The sequence below is a fragment of the Rhinopithecus bieti genome, unplaced genomic scaffold (assembly GCF_001698545.2).
Source record: "Rhinopithecus bieti isolate Rb0 unplaced genomic scaffold, ASM169854v2 scaffold_13709, whole genome shotgun sequence".
Lineage (NCBI taxonomy): Eukaryota > Metazoa > Chordata > Mammalia > Primates > Cercopithecidae > Rhinopithecus > Rhinopithecus bieti.
This window is the reverse complement of record NW_016807882.1, coordinates 668,578-683,538: the sequence shown is the minus strand read 5'-3', so window position 1 is coordinate 683,538 and position 14,961 is coordinate 668,578. Positions and strand designations below refer to the sequence as shown.

Sequence of the window (14,961 nt, the reverse complement as noted above, 5' to 3'; positions counted from 1 at the left end):
TTGACTTAAAGTTTTTCTTCTGTAATTTGTCTCCCCTTTGTCATGGCACGCTCAGAGAAAGTGAATGCAGTAGATTGAAAGGCGGAGGGGGAGTGGGGAGGAAGAAGGAAGGAGTAGGGAAGGACTGGCTCCCATCTCCTCCCTCAGCCCCACCAGCCCGTCTCCCCTTCTCTCCTTTGCGCCCCCGCCCCCTCCTTCCTCCTTCTCAGTCTCTTTCTCTCTCCCACCCTCCGCTCGCGCCCTCCCTCCTTGGGTGACTCCATCAGTTTTTGATTTGGAAGCACGCTGATTGGCTGGAAGCGATTCAACACACGCTGGGCAAGAGCTTTGTCTGAGTTGAAGTGAAGTTGTACAGATTTTTAGACTGGAGTCAGCAATCACGGGTGTTTAGTCTGCAGCCGAGCAGCGAAAGGGAGAAAGAATCTCTCAGGAAAGACACACTGCAGACTCCGCCGGCACCCCGCAATAGATGGATTCCGACTACACAAGGGCGAAAACGCGGAGGTGACACTCTTCTGCCTGGAAAGAGGACGAACGACCAAACAAACGCAAGGACTGGACTCCATGCCGAAGGTATCTGGAAGTCGTGACACGGTGTGTATAAAACAAAAGTTTGCGAGCTGTTAATTGCTGTGCTGTGTTATTAAGAGACGCTTTCAAGTTTCAAGTACCAAATGTAGCTTTAAGTTGCCAAAGGAAGTTGAGGGGATTGCTTTGCTGTTTTAACTTGCTCTGTGAGGGAAATCTCATAAACTGACCAATGCACCAAATGAATGCTAAAATGCACTTTAGGTTTGTTTTTGCACTCCTGATAGTATCTTTCAACCGCGATGTACTGGGCAAGAATTTGAAATACAGGATTTATGAGGAACAGAGGGTTGGATCAGTAATTGCAAGACTATCGGAGGATGTGGCTGATGTTTTATTGAAGCTACCTAATCCTTCTACTGTTCGATTTCGAGCCATGCAGAGGGGAAATTCTCCTCTACTTGTAGTAAATGAGGATAATGGGGAAATCAGCATTGGGGCTACAATTGACCGTGAACAACTATGCCAGAAAAACTTGAACTGTTCCATAGAGTTTGATGTGATCACTCTACCCACAGAGCATCTGCAGCTTTTCCATATTGAAGTTGAAGTGCTGGATATTAATGACAATTCTCCTCAGTTTTCAAGATCTCTCATACCTATTGAGATATCTGAGAGTGCGGCAGTTGGGACTCGCATTCCCCTGGACAGTGCATTTGATCCAGATGTTGGGGAAAATTCCCTCCACACATACTCGCTCTCTGCCAATGATTTTTTTAATATTGAGGTTCGGACCAGGACTGATGGAGCCAAGTATGCAGAACTCATTGTGGTCAGAGAGTTAGATCGGGAGCTGAAGTCAAGCTACGAGCTTCAGCTCACTGCCTCAGACATGGGAGTACCTCAGAGATCTGGCTCATCCATACTAAAAATAAGCATTTCAGACTCCAATGACAACAGCCCTGCTTTTGAGCAGCAATCTTATATAATACAACTCTTAGAAAACTCCCCGATCGGCACTTTGCTCTTAGATCTGAATGCCACGGATCCAGATGAGGGCGCTAATGGGAAAATTGTATATTCCTTCAGCAGTCATGTGTCTCCCAAAATTATGGAGACTTTTAAAATTGATTCCGAAAGGGGACATTTGACTCTTTTCAAGCAAGTGGATTATGAAATCACCAAATCCTATGAGATTGATGTTCAGGCTCAAGATTTGGGTCCAAATTCAATCCCAGCCCATTGCAAAATTATCATTAAGGTTGTGGATGTTAATGACAATAAACCTGAAATTAACATCAACCTCATGTCCCCTGGAAAAGAAGAAATATCTTATATTTTTGAAGGGGATCCTATTGATACCTTTGTTGCTTTGGTCAGAGTTCAGGACAAGGATTCTGGGCTGAATGGAGAAATAGTTTGTAAGCTTCATGGACATGGTCACTTTAAACTTCAGAAAACGTATGAAAACAATTATTTAATCTTAACTAATGCCACACTGGATAGAGAAAAGAGATCTGAATATAGTTTGACTGTAATCGCTGAGGACAAGGGGACACCCAGTCTCTCTACAGTGAAACATTTTACAGTTCAAATCAATGATATCAATGACAATCCACCCCACTTCCAGAGAAGCCGATATGAATTTGTAATTTCAGAAAATAACTCGCCGGGGGCATATATCACCACTGTTACAGCCACAGATCCTGATCTTGGAGAAAATGGACAAGTGACATACACCATCTTGGAGAGTTTTATTCTAGGAAGTTCCATAACTACGTATGTAACTATTGACCCATCTAACGGAGCCATCTATGCCCTCAGAATCTTTGATCACGAAGAAGTGAGCCAGATCACTTTTGTGGTAGAAGCAAGAGATGGAGGAAGCCCAAAGCAACTGGTAAGCAATACCACAGTTGTGCTCACCATCATTGATGAAAATGACAACGTTCCTGTGGTTATAGGGCCTGCATTGCGCAATAATACGGCAGAAATCACCATTCCCAAAGGGGCCGAAAGTGGCTTTCATGTCACAAGAATAAGGGCAATTGACAGAGACTCTGGTGTGAATGCTGAACTCAGCTGCGCCATAGTAGCAGGTAATGAGGAGAATATCTTCATAATTGATCCACGATCATGTGACATCCATACCAATGTGAGCATGGATTCTGTTCCCTACACAGAATGGGAGCTGTCAGTTATCATTCAGGACAAAGGCAATCCTCAGCTACATACCAAAGTCCTTCTGAAGTGCATGATCTTTGAATATGCAGAGTCGGTGACAAGTACAGCAATGACTTCAGTAAGCCAGGCATCCTTGGATGTCTCCATGATAATAATTATTTCCTTAGGAGCAATTTGTGCAGTATTGTTGGTTATTATGGTGCTATTTGCAACTAGGTGTAACCGTGAGAAGAAAGACACTAGATCTTATAACTGCAGGGTGGCCGAATCAACTTACCAGCACCACCCAAAAAGGCCATCTCGGCAGATTCACAAAGGGGACATCACATTGGTGCCTACCATAAATGGCACTCTGCCCATCAGATCTCATCACAGATCGTCTCCATCTTCATCGCCTACCTTAGAAAGAGGGCAGATGGGCAGCCGGCAGAGTCACAACAGTCACCAGTCACTCAACAGTTTGGTGACAATCTCATCAAACCACGTGCCAGAGAATTTCTCATTAGAACTCACCCACGCCACTCCTGCTGTTGAGGTAAGATCATAAACCACATCAATTCATTGCAATGTTAGGTGTTAGTGTTCAGGAATTGTGTTTACTAGTTCTTAAATGTTTTCAATAATAAGTAACAATACTAATACTGTGCAAATTAAGTAGGATACAAGTTACATTGTGAATATGTAGCAAAGATGCACACTTTAGCATACTGTTTTTAGTTTTCCTTAAGTAATTAGCTTGCATGTAATATGTATAATATTGAAAAATAAATATGAAGCTCACAAAGTAGTTAGAGTCCCCTTACTTCCCAGATTAAAATAATGGGAAGCCAAAAAGTAGAGACTTGCTTTATTTTCAAGGTTATAGTCTTTACTGAACAGAGTAAAAAACTGAGGCCTTCAGACTTCTATTTCAAAGCATGTTATGTTTGTCCAAGTTTGGAAGATTTCCTGACATTTTTAAACTACATGCGTTATAGTGTTGTATTTTACAGTATTTTCCATGTATTTTTACAGATGGTCACTTTATCTGAATTATAAATAAAATAAATCAGTTATTTGAAAGGGAGTCTTCTTTCACAAAGTAAAAGTCAGCTGTATTAGATCATCCAAATCTCTCTGAGATATATTTTATTTATAGTTGGCAGCTAGCTGCATGGTCCACCACAGTCCAGCATTTGCGAATCTTAAATAGAGATAATATGTTCAATTACTTATCTGAAATAGCAAGTAACTGTTTTTCATGCTTAAAGATTGTGAGTATTTGGAGGCTTGTTTCCAGGAATCAGTTCTGTCTATTTGGTTTCCAGCAGGTCTCTCAGCTTCTTTCAATGCTTCACCAGGGGCAATATCAACCAAGACCAAGTTTTCGAGGAAACAAATATTCCAGGAGCTATAGGTATGAATTATTCTTGTGTTACCTATTAAGTCTCAGCATAAATGCTGAAGAGTAAAAACTGTAATTTTTTTTTTCTGATTTATCTTTCCAGATATGCCCTTCAAGACATGGACAAATTTAGCTTGAAAGACAGTGGCCGTGGTGACAGTGAGGCAGGAGACAGTGATTATGATTTGGGGCGAGATTCTCCAATAGATAGGCTGCTGGGTGAAGGATTCAGCGACCTGTTTCTCACAGATGGAAGAATTCCAGCAGGTAAGAGGGTAGTGATAGATAAATCTTTATTTTCAGGTCTACCGTGACACCAGTAAAATGAAAAATTTCTCTCATGCTTATATTTCTTCTTTATTTGTCCTTTGCACTGAAGTATTTATGTTTTATAGTATATTCATCACTGTTTAGTAGTGAACAGAAATTGAAACATTTTAATACTATTTTCTTAAATTTCATTAAGCAGCTGAAAGAGAAAGAGTAAGCATGACAGCTTCATAGGACAAGAAGAAAGGGGTGGGGAAAAAAAAATAAAAAAACCACTTCCCTCTTCTTTCCACCTCATCCGATACAGCCATAGAACATGGTTGTGCAACTCTTTGCAAAATTATTGGGTGGTGGTTTTTATTCAGTTAAACTGTTTTGGCGCGTAGTGGTGAACTGGACTGTAATTTGGAGGATGCATTTCCTGTGATGGGCACCAACTCACAAAATCAGAGACTAAAATACGCTAGAAATTGTACACTTCAAGCATTAAAAATAGGAGAAGGAATGCATCTTTGTAGGTGGTAAGCACAGAATATTTTTGCCAACATTTCATTTTGCTATAGTAGAAGAGAAACAAGGACCCAAGAGTGGAATTTTTAAGTACACAGCTAGATAGAAAAGATGCTATTAAGTTTCGAACCACATTTTCCTTGCAGTTTCTTCCCTCTAATTCTGCAATAGAAACTCTCTGAGCTGAGTAAATACTGATTATATTATCCTAGCAGCACCACTACTAAAGACTTCAATATTAAATCAACCTTAAGAATACATACGTGTGTTCCTTTGGCTACCTATATTTCCAAGTTTCACTGAATGTGGATCAATGACTGCCATTTGATATATGAAAGACAGAACAATACAATATCACCCATCTTAGTTCCATTGCACCTCTATTTTTAAACACAGATAAGTAAGAGAGTTTAGGAAATAAACATGAGGGAGCCTCAGACAGCTACAGGAATTCAAGAAAATCAATCTAGCTAACATTCCATATCTGCAGGTTCCACATCCATAGATTCAACTAACTGTTAATCAAAAGTATTTGGATTAAACAATAAAAAATATTAAAACAACAATTAAAAAAACAAATAAAAAACAATACAGTGCAACGGTTATTTATATAGCATTTACATATATTAGGTATTTTTAGTAACCTAGAGAAGATTTAGATACCCAATTTTGGTATCTACAGGGGGCCTGGACCATCCCCTTTGGATACCGAAGGACCACTGTGAATAGAAACTCGAGCACTCATAAGTGAAGTAGTGATGGCAGTAGCCAGAGGGGTATTAATATTAGGAATAGTAGTAGCAATAGTAGTTACCAACTATGCCCCCAGGTTTACTCCAGGCCCATGCAGAGTTCGATACCTGCACTGCCTCTTCTAAGGCTTTGCCAGGAATTAGTAGTAGTGACAGTAGTAACAGGCTTCTATTTTTTGTTGTTGTTGTTGTTATTGTTAAGATTTGGAAACTGAAACTTATAAAGGTTAGAAAATGCATCTCAAATCAGGCAGTATGTATATTGGAGAGTGAGATTTGGAACAACCCCCACACTCTTAAACACTAATTAATCAAGTATGTGAAGTAACAGGTTTTTGCTGTTGTAGCAACTGTTTTTAAATAGAGTGTCCTAATATTCTTATGTTCTAGAGATGACATACCCCGTAACTATTAAATGTTGATTATCTACTTCTGTTATTACAGTAATAGATACTATAATACATCTCACAGGATGAATGTATAGGGGGAAATTCTAGAGACAATAAGGCATGCAGTTACCTGAGAGCCTGTTTGCACAATCATGGTGTCCGGTTTTTGTTGCTGTTTTAATGCATAGACTTTCTTGGCCAATTTGAAGAGAAATCTCTGAAAATTTAGTGGAATATATTTAGAATCAGACACGTTGCTCAAAGAGAATCAGTTTCATTATTCTTACTTGTGCAATAAAGGAGTTGGCTAACCTACAATTTTGTGAACCTGACAGAACCCTAATTTTGAGTATTAATCCTTGATTTTAAATAATGTAATTTCATTTCATTAAACAGAAAAGTAACATAGTGGGCATGACATCAATATTGTATTATATATTTTTAGATTTGTATGATGTTTATTCATTGAAATTTAAATTTATCAGCATAGTTAACTGAATAGCTGCTCTAATTACATAACCTTGGTGTTTTCGGGACTAAATGATCCTAAAGTCCCTTTTAATTCTGAAATTGTATAAATCTAATAGCTAATTATAAGTTTTTTCTTTAGGTCAAAGTTATTTTACTTTTTCTTATATTTTCTAAGTTGCCACCTCCACGTAAGTTTGTGGCAAGAAAGTTTTCCAGCACTTGGAGTAAATAATAATAATAATAATTGCAATAATAATGATATATGTTAAGGAATAATGACATTGGGGAAACAATAGGTAGACATAAACTGTAGAAAACAGTGAATTGTGTTTAGTGAGTGACGTTAAGCTCCATCAGTATCACATTTCTTTTCAAAATTAGGAGTTCACCTTTATATCATCATTAATAATTCCACTTATTATGAGATAATTTAAAAAAAAATCTCATATTTGCACAACACATTTAACTGTGGGTGTGGTTGGAGAGTTATTTTGCTCTTGCGTAACATTGTATTACAACAAAATATATTATAGTAGATACATTTCTGCCTTACTAGGTACCTGCCTCCATCTGAGGTGTGGTCAAAGCTATCCTGGAGGCATAGAGCACCAGGAGGTCACCAGTGGGCCACAAAATATATTCATGTTTGACTACTGTAGATTCCAATACGTGTACCGAGTATCTATACAAAGATAGCTACCCCTTATTTATATAATTTTGATGATACATATTCCAGTTTATTATTTAACCTGGCAACTTCTGGAGGCACATTAGGGCACATTAGGGAGGCAAAAAACCTGTGCTTGGTAAAATTATATTCCCAGGAAATATTCCAAGTAGAGAAAAATTTAAGTCCACATCTGAATGTCATTAAAAGAGATCAGCACAGTTTCCAAAGCACTTACATTTCTAAGACTAAAGTGTCTTGGTCTAACTGTTTTTCTGTCTTAGACTTTGAACAAATACAGATTATGTTATGTTGCATTGCCTGCTAACAGGGTCATTTCTGGTCATTCATGCTATTAATTCCCATACAAATATCCTGCATTTTGAGCAGTTAAATCGGTATGCATTTTTTGTCTGTTGACTCATGTTTGCCAACATACTTTCTTACTCATTCAACTTTGAACTGTAACACTAAGCATATGCTTGCAAAAATCCCCATTTTCCATTGCATTCACTTCACCAAGATGATTCATATAGCCGTTTGATTTTGTTTCTTGTGAAACTCATTTTTCTTGATTGAGTCCAATCCACTTTTCATCAGTCTGTCATCTCTGATTACTTACTTTCAATATTCTTTTAAAATTCTATGTTCTCTCCTTTCTCATGGCAGGTATCCACGAAAGCCCATCCGTTCTGGCCTTTCTTCCATGACTAGTTTAGTGTATCAGTGTGCAAACTGATATTCACTCTCTAGTAGTTCCTCCCTTTGTCAAATCTTTCTTTCATACAGCTTGAACAACATTATGAGAACATTTTAATCTACATTTTTTGGCTCAAAATCAATACTTAACTCGTTGCCCAGCAACACTGAACTAAATAAACTATTTATCTTGGCATTCAAAGGGCAATGGGATCCTCTCTTAACTTATTAACTCTCCTATGTTGCCATCTTTGTATCTTTTGTTATAGCTGGAAGCATCTCCTCACTTAACACACCGATGCTTTGCTCATGGTATCCTTCCTACCTGAAAAATTGGCTTCTCGTCACTTTGTGTAACTGACTCCTATTCATCTTTCAAAGTTTGTTGTAGGTGGCTCTTTCTTTAACTATTTCAGCTTCACCTCCACTTTTTTTTCCTTTCTTGACAGGCCCTTAGCATCATCTAATTTGACACTTTACTTGTGCTTATGACCCCATTTGCTACACTTTACTTATATCTATATATTTTTAAAACTTTTGAGGGCAGGGTGCTATTGTTGCACTTCACATGTAGCAGACTCCTAATGGATAACTGATTGATCACCTGATTACTAATGGCTTGATAGAAGCAAGGCATACGTATTTCTTATATATCTGCTTTCTGCCCCACCAATAAGGTGCAGTGCAGTGACAAAATCCATAGTCTTCTAGTGGTAAAGAAGATGCTCTCCTTTCACCATGTTCCCCCTCCCCAGAGGACACTTAACTACCTAGCAGAGCTTTCAAGGAGCAACAGAAAGATTAGCCACTTGGACCACTTGTCAACAAGCCCTGATCACTGGGATATAGTATGGAACATTTGTGGCACTAAATTACTTACAGATTGAGAATGTGTTCAGTCAAGTCCCTGGGGACAAGGTTGACAATATCAATGAAGTTGCAAGAATGCCCTCTTCTGCACCATTACTCTTCTCTTTCTCTTATTTGTTTTGTCATCCTTCCCTCCATTAGTGTTTCCTCATCGATTTGTCTTATTATTTTTCATTTTTAAGTTAATTTATTATTTTATAATTAAAGCTCCACTTATTTATTGGGATGAAGTTGCAAATAACATTCACTGTTTAAAATTTATATGACCAAACTTATTTTGAGCATGAACTTTCAGATTGCATTAGTTACCTAGAATGTATTTTTGCACTGTATTGTTGGTTTTATGTGTATTATATTTAGGTCTTTAGAAAACTAGGTCACTTTTAGTATTCTTAGAAGCCTATGAATCATTTCCCTCCAATCATTAAGCATTAAAATAAAGTGAATCAAACAACTAAGCCCTTCCCAAGCCTAAAACTACTGAGTTAAAGGATAGAAAATAAATGAAGAGGTGTCAGCAGGTCTGTTCTTCTTCCTTCTAACAGGATATGAGTAAGACAATAGAGACAGGTCTAAGTTCCATTTTCAGAGACCTGGGGAATTAAGAAGGCAAAAAAATCATTACCACTATGATTGTTATTTCACTGCTGAGAAAACCTCATTGCTATTAAATCATTCCAATGACTTTCAACCCGTTTCGTTTTGTCCACATCAAATTAAAAAAAAAAAAAGTTGGTAAATATTTCCAAGTAGTAATAATGCATGAAGTCAGGAAATCTAGACAAGATAGCACAATTTTTCTTCATGCTTACCCTCTTTCTCTTTCCCCACCTTGATTCACATGGAATTGATGTTCACACTTTTCTCCACTTTTTTTCTGCTTCATTGTATTTCTAGATTTCTTAGTGATTCAGCTTTTTTCTCACAATACTTGATCTCATTTTGATCCTCAAATTATCCCCTTTTTCATTAAAACTTGAGGTCCATATTTGGGACTCTTGCAGTTTAAGAACAGAATTATCTCAAAGATTCAAGCAGAGAAAAGCAGCAATTTCGACCCCTTCATCAAAGACCATTACTTCTTCTTCTTTTTTTTTTTTTTCCAGAAAGTCAACATTATTTTCCTCATGTTTTATTTAGAAAACGTGTAGTGAATACCTACTGTATGCAGGCAGTTTACCAGTTGCTAGTGATACCACAGTAACTGCAATAGACAACTTCTTTCCTCTAACAAGGGAACGGGCATCCTTCAAGAATCACCGTTTTAGCAATAATTTGGGAAGAATAGGAATCTTCCTAAAATAGATGGATCTACAAAATTAGCTCTTAATATATAAGTATAGCTAATAACAACCTAATGTTATTTTAAATCTAAGAGAATTATTTTGCATTTTCTGCATTCTGCTGTTGCTCTAAAATGAAATCACAATACTGAAGAGACTTATTTCTCACTGAAATAAGTCAATGGTTTGTAAAGTATAGTTTACATCTTTTCATTTCCTTGTCACGTAGCTTAGTTATTGTATTTGCCAAGTATACAGGGTTTTTTTCCTCTTTATTTTCCTGCTTTTCTCATATCATCTATTTTTTTTCCTATGAGTGTGGCCTCTCATATTCCAATAGAGCATTATAACATCTGTAAGAACTAAAGATTGAATTTTTCATATTCTTCATCTTTTGATGACATTTTTGTATATTTGCATATCAATGTATTTTGAATTTTAAAAGAAAACTTCTTAACAGGGTAATTGCAGATGATCACCCAGTAGCTCAGGATACTTTTCATTACTGTTTTAAGTACTAAGTCAATAAATAATTTGTAATATCTTTAAGAGAGATTAATAAGTATGATTACTTTATAGCTTATTATATTCTCATTGCTTCCATTAAAACTAAAGTAATATTGAGAAAGTTACACAAAGGTATGTATTATACAAGAATTATATGGGTGGCATTCTAAAGTTATAGGTTTCACCTTACAAGTCTGTTCTTCAGAATTTATGATCAGTACTTATTTCATCACTCACACCTAGTTCTTCCCACGTATACATTATCAACCCGTCTTCTCATTATTCGAGTAGCAGAATGTTCTTATTTGACCAATAAGGAAAAAAACACACCAGAAGATAACACTTATGGAGGTCTATAAAACTAGTGTTCAAATTAAAGCCGTAATTGTAGTCCAGTTTATGTGTATAATAATAGGTTGGCATCATGGCAATAGTTTAAAACTGTCTCATTCTATTTTTTATTATAACATTACATTTTTGCATTATTTTGAATCATGCTAAGTATAATAATGAAACCCCATTGTTTTTCTTGAGTGCAGCTATGAGGCTCTGCACGGAGGAGTGCAGGGTTCTGGGACACTCTGACCAGTGCTGGATGCCACCACTGCCCTCACCATCTTCCGATTACAGGAGTAACATGTTCATTCCAGGGGAAGAATTCCCAACACAACCCCAGCAGCAGCATCCACATCAGAGTCTTGAGGATGACACTCAGCCTGCAGATTCCGGTGAAAAGAAGAAGAGTTTTTCCACCTTTGGAAAGGACTCCCCAAACGATGAGGACACTGGGGATACTAGCACATCATCTCTGCTCTCGGAAATGAGCAGTGTGTTCCAGCGTCTCTTACCCTCTTCCCTGGACACCTATTCTGAATGCAGTGAGGTGGATCGGTCCAACTCCCTGGAACGCAGGAAGGGTCCCTTGCCAGCCAAAACTATGGGTTACCCACAGGGAGTAGCGGCATGGGCAGCCAGTACACATTTTCAAAATCCCACCAACAACTGTGGGCCACCACTTGGAACTCACTCCAGTGTGCAGCCTTCTTCAAAATGGCTGCCGGCCATGGAGGAGATCCCTGAAAATTATGAAGAAGATGATTTTGACAATGTGCTCAACCACCTCAATGATGGGAAACACGAACTCATGGATGCCAGTGAACTGGTGGCAGAGATTAACAAACTGCTTCAAGATGTCCGCCAGAGCTAGGAGATTTTAGTGAAGCATTTTTGTTTCCATGTTTATGGAAATAGGGAACAACAACAACAACAACAACAACAACAAAAACCCGAAAGAACTGGCATTGCCAAATAGTTGCATTTATCATAAATGTGTCTGTGTATATTGAATATTAAATACTGTATTTTCGTATGTACACAATGCAAGTGTGATTATTTTAATCTGTATTTTAAAAATACATTTGTACCTTATATTTATGTGTAATTTAACAAACAAATTTTATTTTTTTACTCCCATGACAGACATGTTTTTCTTAATCATGTAGAAACTAGCCACTGTTCAAATCTGATATACTATTGAACCACAAAGTGTAAAGGCACTGCTCTGCTTAGATTAGTTTTGTTGGGGAAGAATTATTATGTTGTGTGAACAACCCCACTAAAGCATTATACAATTCTTAATTCCATTAAGTGATCCCACTTTTTTTCGATAACTTTTTAGAAATTAAGAATCATTAAAATTGTTAGGATATTTTATTGTTATTTTCGCTACTTTCTACTAGCCCCAATAGTTGAACTCTTACAGCAAAATCGAAACATAAAGTGAAAGTTTATTTCAGGACTGAGAAATATCTTGAAGGTTATTTATTAGATGGCTATCTCAAATGAACTTTTTATAGACAACGATGAAAACAGAACTAAAGTTAATGTTTCCTGACTCCCAGGCCCCTACTATTCCAGGCCATCACACTGGCCTGTTTCTGAGAATATTTCTCTCATAATATTATTATCTACTTATAATTAGGGTAAACTATAAATTTTATTCTATCCTTGTAGTATGAAACATGCGCCAAGGAAATGGAATCTGTCCTTTAAATGGATAACAGTATGTATTCTAATGGCATAAAATATTACTGGATAAAAACAGTTATGTCAGTGTCTCCCCTAGGATAGTAAATATAATTGACTTATTCTGAACCCATTCTATTTTGAATCTTCCCCCTTTCCTCTCACAATACTTGAACATTTTAACCTTTTGGAATGTTGTCTTTTTTTTGTTATAACTATTCATTTTTAGCTTTTGTCTCCAGTGCATGATCTCATATTTTGCTTTTATTTTTAGTATAAGAACACTTATGAAATCACATTTTTGTTACTGCAATTGTTTTATTTGTTGTGTGGCAAATGAGAAATCCTTTATTTATTGTGCTGTGATCTCTCTGTGTGGAATGCCTTGGTAAGAGAGATGCTTATTATGACTATTATCATTTCTGACCAAGCTTCTATTAATGTTATTTCTAATAATACACTATCTTGATTGTACTCTCCAGAAAATTTTACTGTCAGTGAAAATAAAAGAAAAATTAAAGTAAAGCTAAAGAACTGTCTATAAGTCAGAGTCCTGTTCCTACATATTTGTTCAAAAGCTTGGCATGCAGCATGCCCTTCCTGAGAGGGTGATCCAGTGTTGAGTTTCAAATAATAAACATGCAGCATTCAGTTGGCTGGGCAAACAAGAAAAACACAATTCAAAAGGAATGAGTTTGAGACTTGTAATGGGAATGAAAGTAGTAAGCCATATTCCAGTTAAATAAGTTAAATGCATTTGGGGAATAAAGATAAAAGAGTAAGCAAGCAACAACTGCTTGAATATTTTTCAAATTACAAAATAAATAAATAAATAAATAAATAAATAAATAAATAAATAAATAACTTTCTCAGGATATTTTGTATTAAATTGTGCAGGATAGAAAGGTATCCTTACAATGATTCCAGGAGGCAAGAATATTATCCTCCCTGGCTTGGTAGTCGGAAATTGAAACACTGGGAAAGTTAACTGAAAAGTGACTAAAATTCAGATATTTGAATTCTCAAATAAGTACCACATTAAACAGAATATATTACCTCTTTCAACAGGTACATTTTCCTTTATAGGAGGGATTGCAATTACAAGTGGAATTTCAGTTTATTTTTCGTAGATTACACACAAAACGCTAACCATATTTAAATACATTCTGCCTTTCAACTTCACTTCCTTTCAGTATATATTACCATTAAGAAAAAGACTTTTATATCCTCACTGTTCTTAATTTAAAGCACCAGCAGTAATATGGTAAGCTATGTTGAAAATCGCTATTTTGAATCATGTGAAATAAATAAAATGCAATATTTCATTCAATATAAAATTTTTGTACATTGTCCATATTCCAAGAATTTCATGTCTCAAATTCCCTTGCTTCTCCAGTCATCTCCTTTCATTATTGCTCACCATGTCCACAGATTGAGAGAATAAAAGTGCAAGATTTCAGCTTTTTGCTTCTGTTCCTTTCACCAAATAATATCCTTTCAGTGAAAACTGCGATGTCTGATGCTATCATAGCAACCTAATCTCTCATCAAGGTTATATCACCTCTTTTTTGATAGCCTACCCTTCCTCAGATTGAAACAACAAAAACATTCTTTCTTAAACATTCTTTCCTCCATTTATTATTTTTAATCTCTTTAGCTCCACTGGATTATTTGAAATGTTCCTCAATGATAATCACATATTAAGGAAATTATCTTCCAAAAATGTAACTCAAAACTGAATCTACTGCTTAACAAATCCTCCTTAAATGTTTGTTTATAAAATGATGAGAATTAGCTTTCTTCAAATTCTTACAAGTTATAAACATTGTTATTCATTGCTCATTGATTTACTTATTGATCTTAGTAGATGGGGCTTATAACATTGTTAATCATTTAAATTATTGCTCCTCCTGTCTCAAATATTTAAATTTGCTACTTACTGGTAGATAACTATTAAGGTAAAGATGAGTGAGTTATTAAGTTATTGTCTTATTGAAGTCACTGAAGAAGTCACATTTATGAAAATCAGCTTAGTTTCCTTGTTTCATTCTTTTGATACTGATGGTAAGAAAATATTCAAAGATGAACTTGAAATATTGACACATTAAAATTTAAAGAATTGTAGATTTATTTTAAAAATAAGCAATATTATACTGGATTACTTGTACGAGTGAAAAATGCATTGTCTGACATGGCAGCTTTCAGTATGGCAGAAACTAATAGAACTGTCCCAAGACTGTCTTACATGTTTTGATATTTCTGTTCCATTTCAGTATATCTGGATAATGTATCATCACAAGAATGAAACAATAAAACTAAGCTGATTTTCATAAATGTGACTTCTTCAGTGACTTCAAAACTTAAGGATATACTGAACCTGAATAAGCAATACATAGTGCTGTATAAAAATTAAAATTTGGGG

At 36.2% G+C, this 14,961-nt stretch overlaps 1 protein-coding gene across 4 annotated transcripts; it reads left to right on the top strand.

Moving 5' to 3' along the window:
• Positions 1 to 339: 339 nt before the first annotated feature.
• PCDH18 (protocadherin 18) lies at positions 340 to 13,869 on the top strand. 4 transcript variants are annotated; one of them, XM_017884051.1, is made up of 5 exons: positions 348 to 594; positions 1,107 to 3,247; positions 4,023 to 4,108; positions 4,200 to 4,363; positions 11,054 to 13,869. In XM_017884051.1, the coding sequence occupies exons 2-5, from the start codon at positions 1,421 to 1,423 to the stop codon at positions 11,719 to 11,721; spliced, it is 2,745 nt and encodes a 914-aa protein (XP_017739540.1). In that variant the 5' UTR covers positions 348 to 594; positions 1,107 to 1,420; the 3' UTR covers positions 11,722 to 13,869. The 4 variants fall into 4 exon arrangements, with proteins under 4 accessions (XP_017739538.1, XP_017739537.1, XP_017739540.1 ...); XM_017884050.1 differs by having other exon boundaries at positions 4,020 to 4,108; XM_017884049.1 differs by having other exon boundaries at positions 340 to 3,247.
• Positions 13,870 to 14,961: the final 1,092 nt, after the last annotated feature.

Bases quoted from the DNA above. Each gene is read 5' to 3' on its own strand.
- PCDH18 (XM_017884048.1), top strand. From the start codon at position 761: ATGCACCAAATGAATGCTAAAATGCACTTTAGGTTTGTTTTTGCACTC. The intron at 3,248-4,019 runs GTAAGATCATAA...TTTGGTTTCCAG, and splicing joins ACGCCACTCCTGCTGTTGAG to CAGGTCTCTCAGCTTCTTTC. The intron at 4,109-4,199 runs GTATGAATTATT...TTATCTTTCCAG, and splicing joins AAATATTCCAGGAGCTATAG to ATATGCCCTTCAAGACATGG.